Source organism: Hyla sarda, chromosome 4 (assembly GCF_029499605.1).
Source record: "Hyla sarda isolate aHylSar1 chromosome 4, aHylSar1.hap1, whole genome shotgun sequence".
Taxonomy (NCBI): Eukaryota; Metazoa; Chordata; class Amphibia; order Anura; family Hylidae; genus Hyla; species Hyla sarda.
The window spans coordinates 297,180,661-297,203,177 of record NC_079192.1 but is presented as its reverse complement, the minus strand read 5'-3'; the positions used below and the strand labels follow the sequence as shown (position 1 = coordinate 297,203,177).

The following is a 22,517-nucleotide window of genomic DNA, read 5'->3' as shown; positions in this document are numbered from 1 at the left end:
GCCCGCCCCCTCTATACAAGTCTATGGCAGGGGGCAGGGCGGTCGTCACGCACCCTGCCATAGACTTGCATTAAGGGGGCGGGCCGTGATGTCACTAGGGGCGGAGCCATGACGTCACGCTGCTCCGTCCCCTGTATCGCACGTCATTAGGCACAGTGCGAACGCGCTCTGTGCAGTAATGACAGCGGGGTGCCGCAGCGGCGATCCCGGGGTCCCCAGCAGCGGGACCCCGGCGATCTGACATCTTATCCCCTATCCTTTGGATAGGGGATAATATGTCTAGGGGCGGAGTACACCTTTAACTTTCTGGCACCAGTTGATTTAAAAAAAAAAATAAAATAATTCCACCGGAGTACCACTTTTAAGGCAGTGTTTTCCAAAACCAGGGTGCCTCCAGCTGTTGCAAAACTACAACTCCCAGCAGGCCCAGACAGCCTTCGGCTGTCTGGGCCTGCTGGGAGTTGTAGTTTTGCAACAGCTGGAGGCACCCTGGTTGGGAAACAATGCCTTAAGGGGAAACCCCACCTATGTGGGTGTAGTTTTTGATAGATCCTGGTGTCATATGATGCCATTCCCTTTCCATGAGTCTTGATGTGTACTTTTCTTCAGCATGCTAACTAAAATTTACAGTTTGCCCAGTGTTAATTATTCATTGTTAAATAAAAATGTGTCATTAGTGCCGTCATCGTTCACGAACACTTGCTGAAATAATCTATTCAGCTCTCATGTGAAATTCCCCCTTACATTCTAGTGCACTAAAATGCTTCATTTTCCTTTTTCTTATATGTACAAGGTCAAGCAAGAAAACCAAAATGGAGTCCATGCTAAACAAGCTGAAGAGCACAGTCACAAAGGTGACCGCAGATGTCACGAGCGCGGTAATGGGAAACCCTGTCACAAGGGAATTCGATGTAGGAAAACACATAGCCAGCGGAGGCAATGGACTTGCTTGGAAAATTTTCAATGGGACAAAAAAATCTACAAAACAGGTGGGTGTATTTAGTGATCAGTAATAGCAGGGGCTGGAAAAAGCCCAGGAACCAGGTGATCAGGATATGCCATAAGTGCCTTTTATAGGGGTGGGCCCACATAAACGATCTGTAGATATTACATAAATGCTTAGAATAGTGCTGGGCGGTATACCGGTATGAACCGGATACCGTTTTTTTTTTTTCTCCCACGGTATGGATTTTTGCCCACACCGCTATACCGGTCAGGCCCCTCCCCCACCCTCCGGATAAATTGTAGAGCCCAGCGCGGCGCCATCACTTGTCCCGGTGTGCTTCTGTGTCCCCCTGCTGCGCCTGTCAGCCAGTGTCCCCGCGAGCATGATCAATCCCCACCGCTAGCGGGATCCATGTGCCCACTAGCGGTGTCACAAGAATGCCTCCTGCAAGCACTACCATCACCGCTAGCGGGGTCCCTGTGCCCACTAGCGGTGTCACAAGAATGCCTAGCGCGGCTCTGTTCCTCGTCAGCTCTCAGGGTACAGGAATAGATTTAAAAGCCTTGCGCGCAGCTAAAGTAGTTCTGCGCATGCGCAGTACTACGCAAATAGCGTAGGGCTAACGCTAGGCTCCTAGCGCTGCCTACGTTAGCCCTATGCTATTTGCGTAGTGCTGTGCCTGCGCAGTACTACATTAGCTGCGCGCGAGGCTTTTTAAATCTGTTCCCGCACCCTGAGAGCTGACGGGGAACAGAGCCGCGCTCGGCATTCTTGTGACACCGCTAGTGGGCATAGGGACCCCGCTAGCGGTGATGGTAGCGATCGCGCTCGCAGGGGGCACATTTGACACCGCTAGTGGGCACAGGGACCCCGCTGGCGGGGGTGGGGGGGAGGGACAGGCGGGGATACCGCGATAATAATAAAAAAAATACCCTGATATTCATTTTAGGCCATACCGCCCAGCACTAGCTTAAAATATGAATAATACTATAAGCCCATAAGGACACGCGCCTCAAATAAAGGGAGCTGTAGCATGTAACTTTATGTACAGCGTCGTACACTTACAGAACGGCTCTGAAGCGAGCTCAGGAGCAGCGCTCGCTACATAGCAGGTGAGCTCCTTCTGGGGACTCGCCAATAATGGTGGGCATCAACAATCTTACAGTCTGCCTGTAACCCTATAGATGCCGTGATCAATGCTGAAGTGAAGATGGAGGTGCCGGTGGGCTTATCGGGCCCCCGCAATGCAATCACAGATGAGCCAGGCTATACAAGAAGATCGCCGATAGTACTGATCAGTACTATGATATTACATAGTACTGAACAGTACATTGCAATCTAATGATTTCTAATAAAAAAGAAATCTCAAAATATGTAAAATAAATGGGAAAAAGTTTTTAAAAAATACATACCATTAAAAATAAAATTAAAACTATCTTTTTTTTTTATAAAAATAAAAAACACAAGTTATTTGGTATTGCTGCCTTTGTAAATGTGGGAACTATTTAAATATAACATTTATTCTCCTGTACTGTGAATGGCATAAACGTAAAAAAAAAAAAAAAAATATATATATATATCACCAGAATTGCTGCCTTTTGGTCACTTTATATGTCTGAAATTTAAAGTTCCATCAAAACAAAAATGGTACTGATAAGTAGGAGTGCAATAAAAGACAAGCCTGCAAAACATGGGTATCATTTTAACTGTATTGACCCACAGAATGACAGTCACGTGTCAGTTTTACCATAAAGTCCGCTATTTAAGAACAAAACAATCACCCCAATTTGTGGGTGAAAGTAAATTTTTTTTTTTTTGTCTCTGTAAATCTAAAGCCATCATGGGAAATGTATCCTGCATTAAGAAATCCTATCAGTAAGTAGCAAGGAAGAAACAGACAACCTGGCACTGCTATTTCACACACCTGTATGAGTCCTCTTAAATAGACACTATGTAGCAGTGATACCATCCATGCTAAACTTGCAAGAGTGAAGACATGTCAAATCCAGACAAAGAAAAAGCTCAAGTGCACTCACCACATTAGTTGCGTCAAACATAGAAATAGTGCAGGGAGACAACATCACGAGGAAGTGTATGTGGGCTACGGAACCGTCTCACGCTACAGGCGCTTCGTAAGGCCTTACGAACCGCCTTTAGCGCGAGACTGTTCCGTAGCCTACACACACCTCCTCCCGATGTCCTCTCCCTGCACTATGTCTATGTTTGACACGATCTAAAGAACACAGAAGACGCAACTAACGTGGTGAGTGCGCTTGAGTTTTTTTTCTTTTTTCTGGATTTGTCATATCAGTAAGTAAATAGAAATCACAATAGCAAACAACCCATGTGTGCAACATCAACTAAAATAGTTATACACAAGACATACACAACAGCCTTTATTTAATAATAGCCTATCTGCACTATATAAGCTTCTTTAAAGGGGTTCTCTGGTGCTTAAACATCTTATCCCCTATCCAAAGAATAGGGGATAAGATGCCTGATCGCGGGAGTCCCGCCGCTGGGGACCCCCAGGATCATGCACGCGGCACCCCGTTTGTAATCAGTCCCCGGAGCGTGTTCGCTCCGGGACTGATTACCGGCGACTACAGGGCGGGCGGCGTTTGACGTCACGCTCTGCCCTTCAATGCAAGCCTACAGGAGGGGGCGTGATAGCTATCACGCCCCCTCCCGTAGGCTTGCATTGAAGGGCGGAGCGTGACGTCACACGCCGCCCGCCCTGTAGTCGCCCGTATTCAGACCCGGAGCGAACACGCTCCGGGGACTGATTACAAACGGGGTGCCACGTGCATGATCTCGGGGGTCCCCAGCAGCGGGACTCCCGCGATCAGGCATCTTATCCCCTATCCTTTGGATAGGGGATAAGATGTTTAAGCACCGGAGAACCCCTTTAAGGTAAATGTGTGTTACATAAAGTTATCTTTTTTAGTATGTTTATTGAAAATGTTTTCCCTGTTTTAATAGGAAGTTGCGGTTTTTGTTTTTGACAAAAAGTTGATTGACAAATATCAAAAGTATGAGAAGGATCAAATAATAGATTCTCTAAAGCGGGGCGTTCAGCAGCTAACAAGGCTCCGACATCCACGGTTACTTACTGTACAGCATCCACTTGAAGAGTCAAGGTAAGACGGCCGACTATGGGTTCACATTATGCATAATGGATTTTTGAAAGGGGCATAGCGATATAACGCAACCTTTATATGCATGTACAGTCATGGCCGTAAATGTTGGCACCCCTGAATTTTGTCTAGAAAATGGAATATTTTTTACAGAAAAGGATTGCAGTAACACATGTTTTGCTATACACATGTTTATTCCCTTTGGGTGTATTGGAACTAAACCAAAAAAGCTAATTGTACATAATGTCACACCAAACTCCAAAAATGGACTGGACAAAATTATTGGCACCCTTTTAAAATTGTGGAAAAATAAGATTGTTTCAAGCATGTGATTCTCTTTTAAACTCACCTGGGGCAAGTAACAGGTGTGGGCAATATAAAAATCACATCTGAAAACAGATAAAAAGGAGAGAAGTTCACTTAGTCTTTGCATTGTGTGTCTGCCTGTGTAACACTAATAGCATGGACAACAGAAAGAGGAGAGGAGAACTATCTGAAGACTTGAGAACCAAAATTGTGGAAAAATATCAACAATCTCAAGGTTACAAGTCCATCTACAGAGATCTAGATTTGCCTTTGTCCACAGTGCGCAATATTATCAAGAAGTTTTCAACCCGTGGCACTGTAGCTAATCTCCCTGGGTGTGGACGGAAGAGAAAAATTGATGAAAGGTGTCAACGCAGGATAGTCCGGATGGTGGATAAGCAGCCCCAAACAAGTTCCAAAGAGATTCAAGCTGCCCTGCAGGCTCAGGGAGCATCAGTGTCAGCACGAACTGTCAACATTTAAATGAAATGAAACGCTATGGCAGGAGACCCAGGAGGACCCCACTGCCGACACAGAGACATAAAAAAGCAAGACTACATTTTGCCAAAATGAACTTGAGTAAGCCAAAATCCTTCTGGGAAAACGTCTCGTGGACAGATGAGACCAAGACAGAGCTTTTTGGTAAAGCACATCATTCTACTGTTAACCGAAAACGGAATGAGGCTTAAAAAGAAAAGAACACAGTACCGAAATATGGTGGAGGTTCAATGATGTTTTGAGGTTGTTTTGCTGCCTCTGGCACTGGGTGCATTGAATGTGTGCAAGGCATCATGAAATCTGAGGATTACCAACGGATTTTGGGTCGCACTGTACAGCCCAGTGTCAGAAAGCTGGGTTTGCATCCAAGATCTTCCAGCAAAAAGCTGTACGTTGGAGAGTTCTGCAGTGGCCAGCAATGAGTCCAGATCTAAATCCCATTGAACATCTGTGGAGAGATCTTAAAATTGCTGTTGTGAAAAGGCGCCTTCCAATAAGAGAGACCTGGAGCAGTTTGCAAAAGAAGAGTGGTTCAGCATTCCGGCTGAGAGGTATAAGAAGCTTATTGATGGTTAAAGGAAGCGACTGACTTCAGTTACCGTATTTATCGGCATATAACACGCACTTTTAAAACTTAAATTTAAGGCAAAAGGCCTGCCTGTGTGTTATATGCAGATTAAATCTTCTGGTCACTGATATAAAGCGGCCGCAGCAACGGCTGCTTGTTCAGTAATAGCAGCACTGCCGCGGCCACTTTAAATCAGTGACCAGCGGCGTCTCCTCCCCGCTCTGGAAAACTATCACTTGTTTTCACCCGCACCATCCACAGGTACTGGTGGATAGTGCGGGGGACACTGATTAAAATTACAGTTTTACTTTTCATTTTCCCTACCTCCCCCCCCCACATCATTCCCCCCCGCTTTTCATAGTTTAGTTTATTTTCCTTACCTGGCTGCACTGGTAGGTCAGGTCAGGGGGGGGTCTTGCGGGCTGCAGTCAGGGAAGCAGATGAGTGACGTCCTCTGCCGGCTTCTCTGCGCGGCATCAGTGACGTCACTTTTCATTTCCAGTAGTCGCCGCCGAAAAGTGACATCCCTGATGCCACGCTGAGCCGGAAGTTGACGTCACTCATCTGCTTCACGGACCGCAGCCTGCAAGACAGCCGAAGCGCAGCCAGGTAAGGAAAGGGGAAGCTTGGTCTTCAACCTGCGGCCTCCAGATGTTGCAAAACTACAACTCCCAGCATGCCCGGACAGCAGTTGGCTGTCCGGGCATGCTGGGAGTTGTAGTTTTGCAACATCTGGTGGTCCACAGGTTGAAGACCACTCATAGGAGGAACATGATGGGGGGGATGATGAGACAGGGGGAAATGATGAGGGGGGGAATGATGGGGGGGATGATGAGACAGGGTGGGGGGATGATGAGGGGGAAATGATGGGGGACATGATGAGACAGGGTGGGGGATGATGAGGGGGGAATGATGGGGACATGATGAGACGGTGGGGGGGATGATGAGACGGGGAAATGATGAGGGGGGAAGGCACTAAATGCTTAATGTCTGTATGGCTAGTGGTGGTCTATGACAGGGGGAAATGATGAGACATGGGGGGATGATGAGCCATGGGGGGTGGCAATGAGAGGGGTAAATGTGGTACAGGGACTGATAAAAGGGAAGGAATGATGTGGCACTGGAGGGGACAGGACCAAACTGAGGTGCAGAAGAAAATGAAGTTGGGGGGGATGATGTGGCATGTATTCCAAGCCATTTATTTTACATTTTGTTTTGTTTACTTAAATTTCCCTGTTAAAATGGGGGTGCTTGTTATACGCCAGTGCGTGTTATACGCTGATAAATACGGTATTGTTTCCAAAAGTTGTGCAACCAAATATTAACTTAATTGTGCCAATAATTTTGTCTAGCCCATTTTTGGAGTTTGGTGTGCCATTATGTCCAATTTGCTTTTTTTCTCTCGCTTTTTTGGTTTAGTTCCAATACACACAAAGGGAATAAACATGTGTATAGCAAAACATGTGTTACTGCAATCCTTTTCTGTGAGAAATACTTCATTTTTTTGAAAAATTTCAGTGGTGCCAACATTTACGGCCATGGCTGTATGTAACTGTATCAGGATAGTATCTAAAGTGGATACATGTTACATAATGTAAAGGCCATAGACAGACAGGTAGGCATATCCCACCCTACTGGCAGCAGAGTGTCAGGGAATTCAACTCCTGTCACACCAGTTTCAATGACCGCTGCAGCCTCTTCAGTGTTTACTTACACCAACAGCAGCAGCATTGTCCCATTCAGATAAATAAGACAACACTGCAATTCCTTGCACTGCTGCTACTTAACAGTATGCAGTTTGTATGGATGAGTGCAAGGTAACATTGAATAGGCTGCGGCTTATCAGTTTGGCACATAGAATTACAGACATTAGTCCTATATATACAGAACAGTGCAGATGTGGTCTGTAGGGAGTCTGGTGTAACTTTTTGTTCTTTTGCCTCATACAGGGATTGTCTTGCATTTTGTACAGAACCTGTTTTTGCCAGCTTAGCTAATGTTCTTGGAAACTGGGACAATCTCCCATCTCCTCTTCCTGCTGATATTAAAGATCATAAACTGTATGATGTAGAAACAAAATATGGCCTGCTTCAGGTAAGAGTTCAATGTAAAAAAAAATTCAAGTATTACAGAAACTCTTTGCTCCACAGTGCATGCTTTTTGTGCAGTATCCTAGGGAATATTCATTATTTTTTTTTCTTCTGAAAAACCCACAGAACACTTAAAAAATAAATAAAAATATTTGGCCTGAGAATAACATAGTGAGGGAGTTCCAAAGAACAGGCGCTCCATTAGTTATTATTGAGTAAAGGCATTATATGAATTGTAAACTCTTGGGAAAATTATAGCCTTAGGACACATTACATGTAAACACTGGGATTATTTTCAGCGCATGCGCTAAATGTTGACCCAAAACGCAGCGTAACATTTTATATCTGATTTGCCCTTATGAATTTTATCTCTTGCATGTGAGGTTGTCTATGGCCATTTATCCTGTTTCCTCTTTTAATATGCTGAATTAGGGCTGGGCGGTATACTGGTTCATACCGAATACCGAAATTTTTGGGCTGCACGATATGAATTTTTCCCATACTGCAATACCGGTTTGGCCCCTCCCTCTCGGCAATGAATTATCAGCGCAGCGCTGTCTCCACATCGGGGAACTAATACTATGTGACCCGCCAGCGCTGTTCTGCTCCCCCCTCCCCCCAAATTATCAGCCCAGCGGGGTACTACTCACATATGTCACCCGCAAGCACTGCCCTCCTCCTCTTTGTTGGGGGCCGCTGGTGCTGGAACTCTATACTGTACGCCAGTGGTTTCCAACCTGCGGACCTCCAAATGTTGCAAAACTAGAACTCCCAGCATGCCCGGACAGCCGTTGGCATGCTGGGAGTTGTAGTTTTGCAACAGCTGAAGGTTCGCAGGTTTGATACCACTGCTGTACGCTGTATCCCTATGCCCGGGCTGTAAAAGATTAAGAAAATGAACTTTAACTTACCTACGTCGGACTTACGCTGGGGACGGGAACGTCGGACAGCCGTCAGCCTATCACCGGCCGCAGTGATGTTCCGCCCTGGCCAGTGATAGGCTGAGCCCACTGTCATGTAAGGAGCTCTGGCCGGCTTCTTACATGACAGTGGGCTCAGCCTATCACTGGCTGGGGCGGGACATCGCTGCGGCCGGTGATAGGCTGACGGCTGTCCGACGTTCCAGTTCCAAGGAACAGCGTAAGGCTGACGTAGGTAAGTTAAAGTTTATTTTCTTTATCTTTTGCAGCCCAGGCATAGGGATACAGCGTACAGCAGTGGTCTCAAACCTGCGGGCCTCCAGCTGTTGCAAAACTACAACTCCCAGCATGCCCGGACAGCCGTTGGCTGTCCGGGCATGCTGGGAGTTGTAGTTTTGCAACACCTGGAGGTCCGCAAGTTGGAGACCACTGGCGTACAGTATAGAGTTCCAGCGCCAGCAGCCGCAACAAAGAGGAGGAGGGCAGTGCTTGCGGGTGACATGTGAGTAGTACCCCGCTGGGCTGATAATTGGGGAGGGAGCAGAACAGCGCTGGCGGGTAACATGATATGGTGGGGGGGAGCAGAACAGCGCTGGCACGCAACATGATTTGGGGCGGGGGAGCAGAACAGCGCTGGCGCGTAACATGATTTGGGGGGGGGGGGTAGAGCAGAGCAGCGCTGGCAGGTAACATGATTGGGGGGGGGGGGTGTGAAAGAAATACCGTTATATACCGTGGAACCGCCATAAGTTACAAAAATACCGTGATACACACATTTGGTCATACCGCCCAGCTCTATGCTGAATTGTCTGACACTTTAACCACATGTTTGATAATAACAATTTGTGCCTCTTTGTAGGTTTCTGAAGGCTTGTCATTTTTACATAGCAGTGTCAAGATGATCCATTCAAATCTCACTCCAGAGAACATCATTTTAAACAAATGTGGTGCTTGGAAAATTATGGGTTTTGACTTCTGCAATCCATCGGTGAACCCTTCAGAACAAGAGGTAATTTTGAGGGCACATATGACAAATGGGGACAGCATATATATATATTTTTTTATTTCACTTCTTTTGTATGATGTTCAGTTTAGAACAAAGTGTTGTATATGATAGACAGACTCCACAAATGCTGTAGGTTTAATAGATCCCGAATTGTGGCATAACACAGATAAATGAAAATCTGACCACTTGTAAATCATCTATAGGAGCAAAAACAATAATAAATGACAACGTGAATAGAGAATAACCTTTTACAAAGTCTTAATTTGGTAATAAAAGATATGTAGACATGAAAAAAACATGTCATTAAAGAATCCTATTCCGTTGTGTGCTCGGAAATTTACATTTCTTCAATGACAAGTCCTATACACCAGTCCTATGCAAAGATAATACCAATATCTGCACCGGGTACAATTCCAGTGAAATAAGGCAGGTCAAGTAGTGCAAATAACAAAAATATTAAATCTAAATACTTGCACAGGCTCATACTAAACTAAGACAAACGAAACAGTAGATAGAAAGATAAGGAAAGAAAGTAAAAGAAAAAGACCACTGCATAGCATCTGTACATACATATTAAACACAGAGCTGTCTGCTGAATCACGAGCACAGTGCTCTCTGCTGACATCTCTGTCCATTTTATGAACTGCCCAGAACATCATATGTTTGCTATGGGGATTTCCTTTTACCCTGGACAGTACCTAAAATGGACAGAGATGTCAGCAGAGAGCACTGTGCTCGTGATTCAGCAGACAGCTCTGTGTTTCAAACGGAAAAGAATTTCCACTGAAGTATTCAGCAGCTAATAAGTACAGGAAGGATTAAGATTTTTTACTAGAAGTAATTTACAAATCTGTTTAACTTTCTGGCACCAGTTGATTTAAAAAAAAATGTTTTTTCACCGGAGTACCCCTTTAATCACTAAAGTCTAAAGTAATCTCTATACTGCTGGGGAAGGGTATAATGCATAGTAAATGACCAGGCAAAAAATCTGAAGTAGTGCATAGGTGAGTTTAGGCGACTAAAAGAGTTAAAGGGGTACTCCGCCCCTAGACATCTTATCCCCTATCCAAAGGATAGGGGATAAGATGTCAGATCGCCGCAGTCCTGCTGCTGGGGAGCCCCGGAATCACCACTGCGGCACTGCGCTATCATTGCTGCACAAAGCGAGTTTGCACCGCCACGCCCCCTCCCATAGACTTGTATTGAGGGGGCGGGCCGTGATGTCACGAGGGGCGGAGCCGTGATGTAACGATGCTCCGGCCCCTGTATTGCCCGTCATTACGTGCAGAACTCGCTCTGTGCAGTAATGATAGCGCAGTGCCGCAGCTGCGATCCCGGGGCTCCCCAGCAGCGGGATCGCGGCGATCTGACATCATATCTCCTATCTTTTGGATAGGGGATAAGATGTCTAGGGGCGGAGGACCCCTTTAAGTGAACATTGATTCAGGTGAGAGGAGCACCAGCTTCTCTACCCTGTGATTTCAAAACCGCTATGAGTGTATAGTCCGAGATTCCTCAGCTGTTGGAATCTAAAAAAGCCCTCCCTAGGTATACCAAATTTCATCTGGAGTTGTAAAAAGGACTTCAGGACACTATTATCATAGAAATGTTTTAAAGTCTGCACCTCTGGCCGTTATCCAAAACTGTATATCTATTGAACCCATGAGATGAGGGAAACTGGGGTTGTGCCACAGGGGGAGATCAGAGAGGGTGACAGGGAAAGAATGGAGATGTTTAGTCGCCCTCTAAACCTGAATGGCTAATATGTGAAGAGGAAGAAGTCCCCTGTTGGCGGCAGATGGAATAGAGGCCATTAGAAAGGCATATTAACAACAGAGTTTACCAGCCAAGTAGTAGAGACATATACCTGGAAGAGTCGCACCTGCCAACTACTTTGGCGTTTTAAGGTGGAACAATGTTCCAAATAGGAGATGTAAGGGCAACCTGTCACTATAAAAATCCTGCCCAATCTACCAGCAGCATATTACAGAGCATTATTAGTTGAGCTGATTGATTGATATATATATATATATATATATATATATATATCAAATTATTTTTTTTTTTTTCTGTAGGAATTCTAGTATTTAAAGTGTATAATTTGTCACAACTTGGTTGAAATTCCTACTTATTCGGTTAAGTGGGTGGTCTTAAAGGGGTACTCCACTGGTAAACCCCTTTTTTTTTATTTTTTTTTATCAACTGGTGCCAGAAAGTTAAACAGATTTGTAAATTACTTCTATTAAAAAAATCTTAATCCTTCTAGTACTTGTCAGCTGCTGTATGATCCACAGGAAGTTCTTTTATTTTTTAATCTCCTTTCTGTCTGACCACACTGCTCTCTGCTGACACCTCTGTCCATATGAGGAACTGTCCAGAGCAGGAGTGGTTTGCTATGTGGATTTGCTTCTACTCTGGACAGTTCCTAAAATGGGCAGAGGTGTCAGCAGAGAGCACTGTGGTAAGACAGAAAGGAAATTCAAAAGAAAAGAACTTCCTGTTGAGCATATAACAGCTGCTAAGTACTAGAAGGATTAAGATTTTTAAATAGAAGTAATTTAAAAATGTTTTTAACTTTCTGGCACCAGTTGATTTAGAATGTTTTTTTTTTTTTTTTTTTTCCAGTGGAGTACCCCTTTATTAATTAACAGCCTTCTCTATATGTGCATGCAGAGACAAATGTAGTTGCTGAGTATAATTGGACTCCTATGTCCATAATAAACCAAGTTTTATATACAAAAAAATTGTTATACCTAATCTTTTCTCACAGCATTATATATTAATATACTCAGTATCTTCTGCTTTATAACATGCTGCTGGCAGTTCCAACTGTTTGTTGGGTACTTGTAGCAGTTTTGACATCAATTAAAAATAAAAAAAATAGGTACAGAACAAAGAATGTGGACTCGATAGAGAAAAAAACAGACATGGTGGCACATATACTTGATGATCATGAATTGCAAGCCAGCTAGCCACGTCACAGCCACCTGGAAGTAGCGGGTCCCTAACATCCCTAGAATAAAATGGCACTGCACAACGACCATATGCTACAGGGGCTTTAAAGTTAGGGAAGTTAAAGTTAGTGTAGTTTGTAGTATAGTGTCTGTACCTATGTGTGATGGTGGTCTGGGATTTTTGCCCCAATGTTTATTTTTAACAGCATACAAAATGACCGTCGTCTTAGGTTTTTACAGGTTGCAGTGCGGCCCAAGACACCTAGTCAGGTGTTCAGAGGGAGCCTGTCTGTTTGAATGGGTGGAGTCGCTGGGTGGGAGGGAGATCATTCTGCAAGAATTCTATTTTTGCAACAGCTGGAGGCACCCTGGTGAGAAAACACTGGTCTATTGAATTGAAGGGATCACAGGTGTGCATTAATGGGTGGGGTGGCCTCACCCTTGCAAACAAGGAATCATGGGATTTGTAGTTTAAGAGAACGAACTGCAACAGAAAATAGCCAGAGTGTTATGGTAATCTCACAACATTTAACCACAAGACAAGCACAGATCTTTCCTAAGCATATCCAATTCTGTCTGGCAGGTACATACTAAAATCAGCTTATGGGGGATAATCCCTTTAACAAAGTCAAACGGATGCATGAGGTTAAAAAATGCACATAATGTCCACAAATTATATGTTAACATGTCATTACAGCAGGTAAATAAAGAGAAAATAGGCGTATGAGGAGGTAAGATGTGGAGGAATTGATGCTAACAAGAAAGGGCAGTGCCTAGGGGCTAGGCAAGGAGTCATCAGACTTATTTGGAGAAGGCTGCACAGTACAGTGTCAGAGAAACACACACTTTTTTTTATTGAATAGGTTTGCTTGTCTGCTTGTATTTAACCGTAAGCAAACTCTAATGGAACTTAACCCCTTAAGGACCAAGCTCATTTTCACCTTTAGGACCAGACCAATTTTATTTTAGCGTTTTCGTTTTTTCCTCCTCACCTTCTAAAATCGATAACTCCTTTATGTTCCGATCTACAGACCCATATAAGGGCTTGTTTTTTGCGTGACCAATTGTACTCTGTAATGAAACCTCTCATTTTACCTCCCCCTAATTTTTTTTAGGGAGGGAATTTTAATGAAAACCACAATTTTGCGCATTTTGGAGTGTTTTGTTTTCACACTATGCACTTTATGGTAAAAATGACATGTGTTCTTTTATTCTGTGGGTCACTACGATTAAAATGATACCCATGGCTAGATACTTTTATATTTTTGTACCACTTAAAAAAAATCTAAAACTTTTTGTACAAAATCAATAATCTAAAATTGCCCCATTTTGACCACCTATAACTTTTTCATTTTTCCATATATAGGGCAGTATGAGGGCTAATTTTTTGTGCTGTCATCTGTACTTTTTATCGATACCACATCTGCATATATAAAACTTTTAGATCATTTTTTATAATTTTTTTTAAATAAAATGTGACACAAAAGCGGCATTTTTGGACATTTTTTATTTTTTACATTTACGCCATTCACCGTACGGGATAATTAACATTATATTTTGATAGTACGGACATTTACGCATGCGGCGATACCAAATATGTTTATAAAAAAAGTTTTTACACTTTTTGGGGTTAAAATGGGAAAAACAGACAATTTTCATTTTTATTGGGGGAGGGGGATTTTTCACTTTTTTTTTTACTTTTTATTTTAAACATTTTCAACTTTTATTTTACACTTTTTATTATCTATAGCAATCCTTTGATTGCTAATACTGTTCAGTGCTAATGGATAGGACACAGTACCAATCAATATTATCGGTGATCTTCTGCTCTGGTCTGCTCGATCTCAGACCAGAGCAGAAGACCCCGGGAGACAGCCGGAGCCAGGTGAGGGGACCTCTGGCCGCCATGCTGAATGATCGGATCGACGCGGACGATCCGATCATCCATTCAAGCTGCCGCAGATGCGTCTGAGGGGTTAATGGCGGACATCCGCACGATCGCAGATGTCGGCCATTATGGGTGGGTCCCCGGCTGCCGGAGCCTGCCGTTTATGACGCGAGTACCGTTCCAATGCTCGCGGTCATACACAAGACGTAAATGTACGTCCTGGTGCGAGAAGTCCCGCCAAACCAGGACGTACATTTACGTAAGTGGTCGTTTAGGGGTTAAAGAGGTATTCCAGGAAAAAAAAAATTTTTTTTATATCAACTGGCTCCAGAAAGTTAAACAGATTTGTAAATTACTTCTATTAAAAAATCTTAATCCTTTTAATAATTATTAGCTGCTGAAGTTGAGTTGTTGTTTTCTGTCTGGCAACAGTGCTCTCTGCTGACATCTCTGCTTGTCTTGGGAACTCCAGACTAGAAGAGGTTTGCTATGGGGATTTGCTTCTAAACTGGGCGGTTCCCGAGACACGTGTCATCAGAGAGCTCTTAGACAGAAAAGAACAACTCAACTTCATCAGCTCATAAGTACTGAAAGGATTAAGATTTTTTAATAAAGTAATTTACAAATCTGTTTTAACTTTCTGGCGCCAGTTGATATATATAAAAAAAAGTTTTTTCCTGGATAACCCCCTTAAGCCGGAATTCTCTATTGAGTAAAGCACGGCCTGCTTGTCCTTTAAACACCAATTTTATTATGCTATTTCAGGGTGTGTGTATGTTCAAGTATCACTTTTGATGAAACTTGGTACACTTTTATAGGTAAACTAAAAATATAGAATAGTTGAATTAACCCCAGCCCACCCCATTTGCGAGTGTAAGCATTTTTTGGCTAAAGTCCCATGCATGTCTATGGGCTAAAGTCCCATGCATGTCTATGGGACTTCCGGTACTTTACTCTTCAAGCTACGCTCTCATTCTCCGAGTGAATGTCAGTCCAGCATGCAAGCCACACCCCCTACTAAGTCAAGCCCCCTTTTACTTTTGGTGTACAATGTCTTCTTCACAGCTCAGCCCCCCACCTGAGGTAGGGATAGGGAGGATAGGATATGAGGACCAGAGCGCCATGGTTGTTTTTCTTCTCCCACAAGAGTACAAGTGAATATAAGGAACTCTGTCATTTAGAAAAAATGCCTCCGCCCCTCCTAAGAGCAGCTTTCCTCCATTAAAGGGGTACTCTGCCCCTAGACATCTTATCCCCTATCCAAAAGATATGGGATAAGATGTCTGATCGAGGGGGTCCCGCCGCTGGGGAGCCCTGCGATCTCCGTGCTGCAGCCGGTGTTCATTTAGAGAATCTGGTTCAGCACCGGAGGCTCGTGACATCACGCCCACGCCCCCCCAATGCAAGTCTATGGAAGGGGGCTTGACAGCCTCACACCCCTCCCATAGACTTGCATTAAGGGGGCATAGCTGTGACGTCACGAGCGGGGCGTGACATCAAGAGCCTCCGCCCCGCATTTCCAGACATCGAGCAGGGAGCGAAGTTCCCTCTGTGCACCGGATGTCTGGGGTACCGCAGCCAAGATTGGGGGGGTCCCCAGCAGCAGGACCCCCCGCGATCAGACATCTTAACCCCTATCCTTTGTATAGGGGATAAGATGTCTAGGGGAGTACCTCTTTAATCTAGAAGCAATTTGGTGATAACCAATGCCTTTTTCAGCATGATGGAGCACCATGTCACAAGGCAGAAGTTATAACTAAGTGATTTGGTGAACCAAAGTTTAATATTTTGGGTCCATGACCAGGAATCTCCCCAGCATATGCAAAAAATAGCAAACATAGATCTTTGCAGGCGCATAGACAGCAGCAGATAAAAGTTCGTGGAGTCTTCAATACATATGGATGTTTATTTTAAGCACATAAAAGCAACGCGTTTCCTGCCCGTAGCGGGCACTTCATCAGACATTTAAATAGACGGTCAAATCAATTAGGCTATTCTGGACAGGTTACGGAGTCCAGATAAGCACAGTACAAACATAACATCATACAAATGCATAAAACATATTACAATTGAAACTATTACAGTCTCTAGTTAGTACAGGGACATGAAGATTTGTGCGATCAAAGAAATGGAATGTTTGGTAGCTGCAGAATCTCCAAGCGCTAGCGTACGGACGTGTCAGAGTTCCGGTTACCCTGCGCTGGAGTAGTCTGGTTTTATGAATGAATGGCGCTATAGATACTGTAGCGAGGTTGGTGGTGGGCGGGGCTAAAACACGCACTCGCTGAGTAGGAGGTAGTTACCGTGCGCTGATGTAGACTAGGATGAAAATAGTCTGTTCTCCCCCGGCTCTGGGAGGGCCAGCAGCGAGCCAGGTCCTGCAAGTTGAAAATACGGGGCCAGACCCAGATGTGTAATAAGGTGGGAACCCCTAGCAACAGGGTGATTATAACTAAAAAGTCTATCACATAGCCCAATATAATTGACTGGAGGATTGCACCCCCATAGCCTGGTAGTTAACTCTGTTAGAAATTGAACATGTATTAACCATAAGCAACAAATCGGTCAATATAACAGAGCAAAAATGCAATACGACCGAGAGAACAGTGGCCCAAAAGGTGCTAGCATACCATGTGGGATATTAGTACATATGTATATATCCCACTACATGTTTTTTAAGAGTAAAATTCAATATTAAAAAAGTGTGTGTGTGTGTGTGTGTGTGTGTATATATATATATATATATATATATATATATATATATATATATATATAATATGTGTATATGTATATTCTATTAGTGGGACAATATAAAAAGGCTGACAATTTGTAGAAACACCCATATAATAGTATATAGAATAAAACAGTATATTATAAATATATAGTTAAGAACCAAAAAGGATAATACCATAATAAAAGAATGTATGCACACATGAAAGCCAAAAGTCAGTGGCCAAAGGACCTGATGAAATAATTCCATAATGACTATATATATATATATATATATATATATATATTAAAAATAGGTATTGATTGTAATATATATGTTATATATAAAAAACCTATAGGAGGTTGAAATATATATCTATATTATATGTAAAAACCTATAGGAGTTAGAAATATATATCTATATTATATGTAAAAACCTATAGGAGGTAGAAATATAGTACTCTAAAGATTCCAATAAATATAAATAATTTTATGTTCATAAAAAAAGGAGGGGGGGGGGGTTGGTGTAAATGAGGCAACCACTTGCTATCATATCAATAGAGTCTCGGAGATTTCATTCAATCAGGAAACTCCCCAGGTCTCGATCCTTTTCAGAGCCTGTGGTCAATCCTCAAAAAGTGGGTAAACAAACAAAAACACAGAAGTTTGAAAACAATGGTTTGTCATCGGTCAGGTTGTGGCCCAGAAGCTGATATCCAACATGCCAGAGCAAACTGCAGACGTTAACACTTTAAATACTTTGTCTTTGCATAAACCTGATGTCTTTGTCAATAAAAGAGTAAACACTTATGAAATGCTTGTTATTAGAGATGAGCGAACTTACAGTAAATTTGATTCGTCACAAACTTCTCGGCTCGGCAGTTGATGACTTTTCCTGCATAAATTAGTTCAGCCTTCAGGTGCTCCGGTGGGCTGGAAAAGGTGGATACAGTCCTAGGAGACTCTTTCCTAGGACTGTATCCACCTTTTCCAGCCCACCGGAGCACCTGAAGGCTGAACTAGTTTACGCAGGATAAGTCATCAACTGCCGAGCCGAGAAGTTTGTGACGAATCAAATTTACTGTAAGTTCGCTCATCTCTACTTGTAATTGTACTTTAGAATACCACAGAAACATCTGACAAAAAGATCTAACGCTGAAGCAGAGAACTGTGGGAAAACTAAATTTTGTGTCAGTCTTTTAACTTTAGGCCACAACTGTTTTGTTCTAGGAAAGATAAGCCACCGACAAAGCTGTCTGGCTGTGGCTCACCCCTCCCCACAGGAAACTTGAACGTTCAGCCATGCCAAGTGTTCTTGTGTATGTGGAGGTCAGAAGAGATAACTCTTGAAAAAACATTCAGCCAACATAAAAAAAAAAAAAATGATGGCCACTTTATCATTCCTTTTGGCATTCACAGCAATATATTTTATGTCAAACTCTCAGCTAAGTTGTCTGAACGCTCATTCCATTTTGTCTTCTTTCCACAGATAAAATATGTATGTAAAGAATGGGATCCCAACTTACCTGCGCTGTGTCTGCCTAATCCTGAATACTTGGCCCCAGAATATATATTGTCAGTAAGCTGTGACCCTGCCAGCGACATGTACTCACTCGGTGTTATCATACACGCAGTGTATAACAAAGGAAAGACTATTTTCGAAGTCAACAAACAAGATATATACAAAAGCTTTAGCAGGCAGCTGGATCAGGTATGGTTTGCTGTTGTTCAATGTCAAGAGTGCAACAATCTCTTCTCATGTTGAGGTTTTGGGAGGGAAAACTGCACATACACTAACAAGGATTTCGCTGGGCGTCCTGTAACATTCTGCTTTCTCTGTAGTAGCTCTACAAAATTAGTTTTTTCCCCAACACTAGGAGCGGAGTACAGGGAGGTATAGTACAAAGAGATATAATTGATGGTTATTTTTTGCCTTACATTTTATGATTGGTTTGGCACTGATGGATTTATAATGTAGAATACTTATATGTTGTATACTTCTGCTCTTAGTTTTGTTTTTCATTTTCAGCTGAGTCGTTTAAACCCGAACGTCCTTGTTAACATCCCAGAGGAAGTCCGTGAACATGAAAAACTGCTTCTTAATGTTACTCCAGCAGTCAGACCAGATGCAGATCAAATGACAAAGGTAGGGATAACCCGTGTAACTTTGCAGTTTCCAAATCTACTTTGTACAATGCTTTTCCTATATACCTGTCTGAACCAATGCATTACATACTATCAGCTGTTAATACCTATTAAAGGAGTTATCTAGGGATAGGGAAACAGCTCATTTCTAATTTTGAGTCTGGTGTTACAACTTTGTTCCATTCATATCAATGGAACTGAGTTACAATACCACACACAACCTGAGGACAAAGGTGGTGCTGATTTTGAAAAAAAAATTAGCTCTGTTTTTCTATCCTTGGATCACCTCTTTTTAAACACACCATTAATATATCAATCAAAACTTTTTTATTTTTTTAAACTACACAAAATCAATAAAAAACACATAAAAAGAGCAACAGTTATCAGACTTAAAAACAATGTAGGTATAGATAGAGTAACACCTGATTTAGATCTCAAAATAAGAGCACATATGCATCTATTCCATACCTATTCCATTGTAGTGCACCACAAATAAGTATCCACCGTAGATAGAGTACAGGTCAATAGATATGAGTATGTTACGCCAATGGCTAAGAAAATATATGTATATTAAACAAGAACCAGTATCATAAAACAGGAAAGCACAGTATGTGAGTGTGTGTGTCCAATATAGATAAACCGATACTGCAGACAACTTATAGAAAGTATCAGCGATACAGAAAGCTGAAAAAAGATTACTGTATATACTCGAGTATAAGCCGAGTTTTTTCAGCACGATTTTTCTTGCTGAAAACACCCCCCTCGACTTATACTCGAGGGAACTCTCCGCCCTCAGTGATCTTCAACCTGCGGACCTCCAGAGGTTTCAAAACTACAACTCCCAGCAAGCCCGGGCAGCCATCGGCTGTCTGGGCTTGCTGGGAGTTGTAGTTTTGAAACCTCTGGAGGTCCACTGGTTGAAGACCACTGCGGCCTTCGACATCATCCAGCCCCCCCCCCCCCTCACCCCCTTTAGTTTTGTACTCGCCTCCGCTCGGCGGGACGTTAGGGTGCGCTGGTCCGGTGCTGTAGGACTGTCCGGTGGGGAGGTCGTCCGGTGGGATAGTGGTTCCGGGCTTCCATCTTCACCGGGGGGGGGCCTCTTCTCCGCGCTTCGGGCCCAGCCCCGGAATAGTCACGTTGCCTTGACGACGACGCAGAGGTGCATTCATTACCAATGTCCCTCTGCGTCATCGTCAAGGCAGCGCCTCTATTCCGGGCCCGAAGCGCGGAGAAGAGGCGCCCCCGGTGAAGATGGCAGCCCGGAACCACTATCCCACCGGACGACCTCCCCACCGGACAGTCCTGCAGCACCGGACCAGCGCCGAGCGGAGGTGAGTACAGAACTAAAGGGGGTGAGAGGGGGCTGGATGATGTCGAAGGCCGCAGTGGTCTTCAACCTGCGGACCTCCAGAGGTTTCAAAACTACAACTCCCAGCAAGCCCGGACAGCCGATGGCTGCCCGGGCTTGCTGGGAGTTGTAATTTTGAAACATCTGGAGGTCCGCAGGTTGAAGACCACTATATCAGACATTGACAAGTGGTGATGATGAGGACATGTGGTGATGATGATGATGGGGGGGGGGGATTATGACAAGGGGATGATGAAGGGGGGGGTGTGGGATGATGACGGGGGGATGATGAAGGGGGGGTGTGGGATGATGACAGGGGGATGATGAAGGGGGGGTGTGGGATGAGGACAAGAGGATGATGACAAGGGGATGATGAAGGGGGGGTGTGGGATGATGACAAGAGGATGATGACAAGGGGATGATGACAAGGGGATGATGAAGGGGGGTAGGGATGATGACAAGGGGATGATGAAAGGGGGGTGTGGGATGATGACAAGGGGATGATGAAGGGGGGGGGGATGATGACAAGAGGATGATGAAGGGGGGGTGTGGGATGATGACAAGGGGATGATGATGATGATGAGGGTGTTAATGACGGGGGTATAGATGATGACAGGGGGGGATGATGTATTTCCCACCCTAGGCTTATACTCGAGTCAATAACTTTTGGATTTTGGGGTGAAATTAGGGGCCTCGGCTTATATTCGGGTCGGCTTATACTCGAGTATATACGGTAACCCCAAACAAGGAATGGAGCATTATGTTAATAGCCAAGTATTGTAACCACATTGAAATAAACTAGCTGGGTAAGTATTAATATACAAAATGAGTAGATCATCAATGAAAGATGAATGGATAATTATTGGACGCATAATACAAATAAAGTGACATGAAAGGTCCATTGCAGTGCCAACAAACATTCCCTGCGTAAAGTGTTTAAATATAAAATAAATTAGTGTAAAACGTGACAAAAAAGCAATGACAAACAGTTACAGTAAATTATACCAAAGAATACAAAGAGTACTTATTATTTAGAATAGTAAAGGAGTACTCCAGATCTAAAAACCATGTTTGAGTCGCATACCAATACTTAAAGAAGTACTCCTGGATTAGAAAATGTATCCCCTATCCTAAGGATCGGGGATAAGTTTCAGATCGCGGGGGGTCCGACTGCTGGGGCTCAGTGGCAATGGGGCTTGTCCGACCACCGCATGACGCGGCAGCCAACACACCCCCTAATACATCTCTAAGGGAGAGCCGGAGCGATGCAATGTATTGAAGGGACATGTTGGCCATGTCATGCGGTGGTCGAAACATGCTATTTCGGCAAAGAGCCGAGAGATCACGTGGGTTGGACTCCCTGCGATCTGAAACTTATCCCCTATCCGTAGGATAGGGGATAAGTTTTCTTATCCCGGAGTACTCCTCTAATTTACCATCCACTCACTTTATAAGGCTACTATTATTAAAAGTTACGTTTTAATTGAGTTAAAAGCCTAAAACCCACTAGTCTCATCAGTATATACAAGAAATATGAAATTAAAGCATGCATTCATGATTGATTTAACAGTTTGACTACCAAGTCATGGTTTGTTCTTTATTTTACAGATTCCATTTTTTGATGACGTTGGTGCCGTGACGCTACAATATTTTGATTCCCTTTTTCAACGAGACAATCTTCAGAAATCACAGTTCTTCAAAGGTTTACCGAAAGTTCTTCCCAAACTGCCAAAGGTTTGTATGAAAGTATTCTGAGCGACACAACCAGGTGACACTTTTTCTAATGACTTGTCACTGTTTATGTACCTTTAAGAACTATGTCAATGTATACAAGAGCCTTAAATAATATTGAGAGCAATGTATTTAGCAACACTCTAAAATAATAATGGTTATTGGGGAAGAATTGCAAAGACAAAGCGGCCGTGCATGTGCTGCATTCTGAGTATACTTGAGGAAGCATACGTGGTTATGTTAGTATATTCTGTAACATTGCGTTTTC

At 43.4% G+C, this 22,517-nt stretch overlaps 1 protein-coding gene across 2 annotated transcripts in view; it reads left to right on the top strand.

Annotated features, from left to right (window-relative positions):
• SCYL2 (SCY1 like pseudokinase 2) overlaps positions 1-22,517 on the top strand; it is a 65,250-nt gene that overhangs the window by 7,036 nt on the left and 35,697 nt on the right. For both annotated transcript variants that reach the window (XM_056574619.1, XM_056574618.1), the window contains exons 2-8: positions 794-989; positions 3,929-4,086; positions 7,405-7,549; positions 9,325-9,474; positions 18,512-18,733; positions 19,052-19,168; positions 22,127-22,252. In XM_056574619.1, the coding sequence (XP_056430594.1) occupies positions 813-989; positions 3,929-4,086; positions 7,405-7,549; positions 9,325-9,474; positions 18,512-18,733; positions 19,052-19,168; positions 22,127-22,252 (1,095 nt within the window). In that variant the 5' untranslated portion in view covers positions 794-812. The remainder of the gene's footprint in view (positions 1-793; positions 990-3,928; positions 4,087-7,404; positions 7,550-9,324; positions 9,475-18,511; positions 18,734-19,051; positions 19,169-22,126; positions 22,253-22,517) is intronic.